General features: G+C 32.5%; 1 protein-coding gene across 2 annotated transcripts; it reads left to right on the top strand.

The window, feature by feature from the left end:
• The first annotated feature begins 270 nt into the window (after nucleotides 1-270).
• On the top strand, nucleotides 271-3,325 carry LOC143574229 (uncharacterized). Of its 2 annotated transcripts, none has more exons than XM_077058900.1 (7): nucleotides 271-456; nucleotides 753-805; nucleotides 906-987; nucleotides 1,107-1,663; nucleotides 1,833-2,057; nucleotides 2,177-2,230; nucleotides 3,070-3,325. In XM_077058900.1, exons 2-7 carry the CDS (start codon nucleotides 776-778, stop codon nucleotides 3,232-3,234), a joined length of 1,113 nt encoding a protein of 370 aa, XP_076915015.1. In that variant the 5' UTR covers nucleotides 271-456; nucleotides 753-775; the 3' UTR covers nucleotides 3,235-3,325. The 2 variants fall into 2 exon arrangements, with proteins under 2 accessions (XP_076915015.1, XP_076915013.1); XM_077058898.1 differs by having other exon boundaries at nucleotides 1,077-1,663.
• Nucleotides 3,326-3,583: the final 258 nt, after the last annotated feature.

Here is a 3,583-nt window from a genome sequence, read left to right as displayed (position 1 = left end):
TATTTTAATGTTAATTTACTGGATGAAGTTCTGCTCATTGTCAAGTGATGTAGTTTTAATGAGGATTAGTCGATTGGATGACAATCTATATGTGATTTCTATATTAATATGGAATCAAAGGTCAACATATAATATTAATTTCCAACTTCACAAGGCAAACAAATATATAAGATTTAAAGAGCAATAATATACTTGCAGAATTTGTTACTGAGATACTAACAAAGACCCGTATCGTTTTGTTAATAATTATATATTATTTTTCTGATTATGTGTTAATAATTTTTTTATAGGTTGAAGAAGACTCTTTTTATCATTCTTTAGGGGAGGAAGCAAGTGATGTTGACCGTCTTCTTGTAGAACCGCGGTCTGACCTAGTTTCTGTAAGTGGTGCATGGTGTTATGACGAAAATAACCCCGGGAAATGCATAAAACCTGAAAATGCTCCCTACAATTTAGGTACATTCAACTTCTTGTTTAGTCTTTATTGAAGGGTATTTTAGTCATTTGACAACTGTTTCATGATCTTCTTGGAAAATCTATGATTCCTATGAAAATCGGCTTAACATATTGTTTTCCAAAAAAGCGGCGTGTTTACTCCTTTGGATACCTAATAGTTTCTAAAGCAAAACTAAATTGGATATAGTACTTTTAAACTTATAATTATTTTTTACCAATTTCTTACAAATGGAATATTGTTGATGCCAATCTTGTAACAAGTTGTATATCAATTATGCATTTTGTCTGTTATGTAGGTGTCCCGAATTTGAATCGAAACATGGAAGGGGTAGATACGACAATTCTTAATGTATGCCTTTATTTTCATTAATATGAATATTAATATGTAATTGGTTTCTTTTAAAAGCTAGATTTGTGTTTTTATATTTATAAAATCTCATATTTTATAGGCATTTGATGGTTTGCCACATGAAGTTGGAGTGGAAAATCTTCTAACAACAAACGTCTCTTCCTGTGATGATTATCTTTTAGGTGCTTCTCAAGACCGTATTATTTATTTTCTCATTATATTCATAATGATCACGTTATATTACCACCAATATTTTAAATATTTACTACAGATATTGGATTTGATCATGGTGCTTTTATAGGCTATGTTTCCAATGAAGGTTTGCATGCCGGGAATTCTCAGTTTCCAATGAAGGGTAATTTTGGAATACAAAATTCATTGGCCGAGAACATCTTAGGAATCGAATACCAGAATTACTTAATTAGCAACGGTATATTTGGAACATCAACTAATAAATGCGAGCCAAAAAGTTTAGACCGATTTGAAGATTTTTCAAGCTCGTTCAATGACCAAGAAAATAACCAAGATATTTTGCCACCTCACTTTTCAAAAAACGAGTCCGAAGCTGTTGAAGATCTTGGTACAAGTGTTGGGGAAATCACGCCCAAGCGATCGCGTAAGCCTACAAAACGGTACATTGATGAGTCATCAATTCAAAGTTTAAACAACTTTAAGAAGAGAAGAGAAGCTTCTTCTGGGTCAAAAGTAAAACTTTCAGGGGCTCGGCGTGTAAAAAGTCAAACTGAGGTCAAACCCAAGGAAAAACGTCAACCTTACATTTCTTTTGATAAAGCTATTCAAGTTCCTTTTAGCCCTCATGTACCAACCGAATGCCAGAAAAATGAGTCACCAGCTAAAGTAAGTAAATTTTCACTCTGCTTTTCTTTAAAAAGCTTTGATTATTATTATTATTATTATTATTATTATTCTTAATGTTGTAATATGGGGTATAATATTTTCTTTGTGAAGCTAATATTCAGCACACTTTAAATCTTTTCCTTTTGAAGTAAAGTTTTTCTTTTTGCAGATTGAAAATCACATTGATAGTTATTCAAGTGGGCCCGAAGATGATTCTGAGACGATGACGAGAACTATGACAGGTGGCAATCCGAGGAAGCTTCATAGAGTGTGGACGGTTACAGAAGTAAAGAAGTTGTTAGATGGTGTTTCCCTATTCGGGGTCGGAAAATGGACGCATATCAAGAAATCCCTTTTTTCATCATCGGATCATCGAACGTCTGTAGATTTAAAGGTACTTTTTTTTTCTATCATGAACTCATATCAACATTTTACATTTTATGTAATTACAATTTACCAGAGGGTCTTTTATTAACAGTTCTCCGTTTTTGTCATTTTGATATATTTCGACAGGACAAATGGCGAAATCTTTTGAAAGCAAGTGCACCAAAAGAGAGTAGAATTGAGGTTAGTCCTATTGCATATTAAAATGATTATAGGTGAAATTTGATTCTTATGTTTACTTTTAGCCTACACAACTAGTACAAAATATAAATCAATGTTTAGTGGCTTTTTAGGCACATGATAGATTAGAAAGTTCTAATTTTTATCTTTTTAAAACCAAGATCATCCCAAAGTTCTGATCATTTTTTCTTTATGTTATTAAAAATTTGTAACTGACTTTTATATATGTTTGAAATCCTGCTGTGGGTTGGTGGTGAAAACGGGTTGGAGCCGAAACGGGCTCCTTTTGAGTGCGGGTCAAGAAAGGCTTGTTTGACCCACTTTAGCACTTTTAAGTTCGTTTTAGTATCTTATAAATCCTTAATGCATTATATGTGACACACACACACACACACATTTTAGATGTAAAGAAGTTAACCTCATAAGACGTGTACATTTTGTTTCAACGAAAAAGGTAAAATTGGAGAAAATGTTTATTTACCTCTTCTGAGTGGTAAATAAAAAAATCCGCATATATAAAAAAATGCACATATATGCATATAAATGCGCATACAGTGCGTGTGCATATATGCATTTAGATAAAAGACTTACCAATTTTATATATTTAAAAATAAATCTTAAAAATATTGAAATCTACATGCACTCTAGTCAATATATATAGTAACTAGTACAAGATTTCGGAAATCTCAGCATATTATTGGTTCTAAAATAAACGCTCTCCTATATGTGTATGTCAGTATGTGTATATGTGTCTGTTTGTGTATAAGGTAAGCAATTGAGTAGTTGACTTCTAAGTTTCAAAACATTTGACTCGTCTCTGAAGTGAAAACATGTTATTGCAGGATGGACATAGGCGAAGCCAGTCATGGCGGCCTTTACCCAAGATGATCTTGTGTCGTGTGAGAGAACTGGCGTTGGTTTATCCGTACCAACAAGAAAAGAGTGCGAAGATTTCTAAATCAAAATTCCAACAGCTTTCATCTCCTGCTAAAAGAGCTTGTGCATAGAATGAATAAAAGTAGGAATGGAGGAAAAGTGACTTTGATTTCCACATATTACTTGATGATAAAGCTAGATATGATTTTAATTACTTGGAAATATGATGCATTCTATCAAATTTTTTCGATCGGTTGATATTTATATTTAGGGGCACAACCATTTAGATGAGATTCCGGTCAAGCGAACCCATAATTTATTTTAATTTTTTTTTAATATGCAAAATAGGTTATTGAAAGTCGATTAAACCCCTGGATTTAATAAAATTGACCCGAAGGACAACATGAAACACGGCTAAAAATTGTTATTGACGTTGTGTTAAAGCCACTATTTTCTTTCATATAGGTTGTTAATTCGATC

This window comes from Bidens hawaiensis, unplaced genomic scaffold (genome assembly GCF_021521415.1).
Source record: "Bidens hawaiensis isolate Kalapana, Puna unplaced genomic scaffold, B.hawaiensis_p1.1 tig00026862_1, whole genome shotgun sequence".
NCBI classification, from domain to species: Eukaryota; Viridiplantae; Streptophyta; class Magnoliopsida; order Asterales; family Asteraceae; genus Bidens; species Bidens hawaiensis.
The sequence above is the reverse complement of the archived record's forward strand: the minus strand, read 5'-3'. Positions and strand labels throughout refer to the sequence as shown.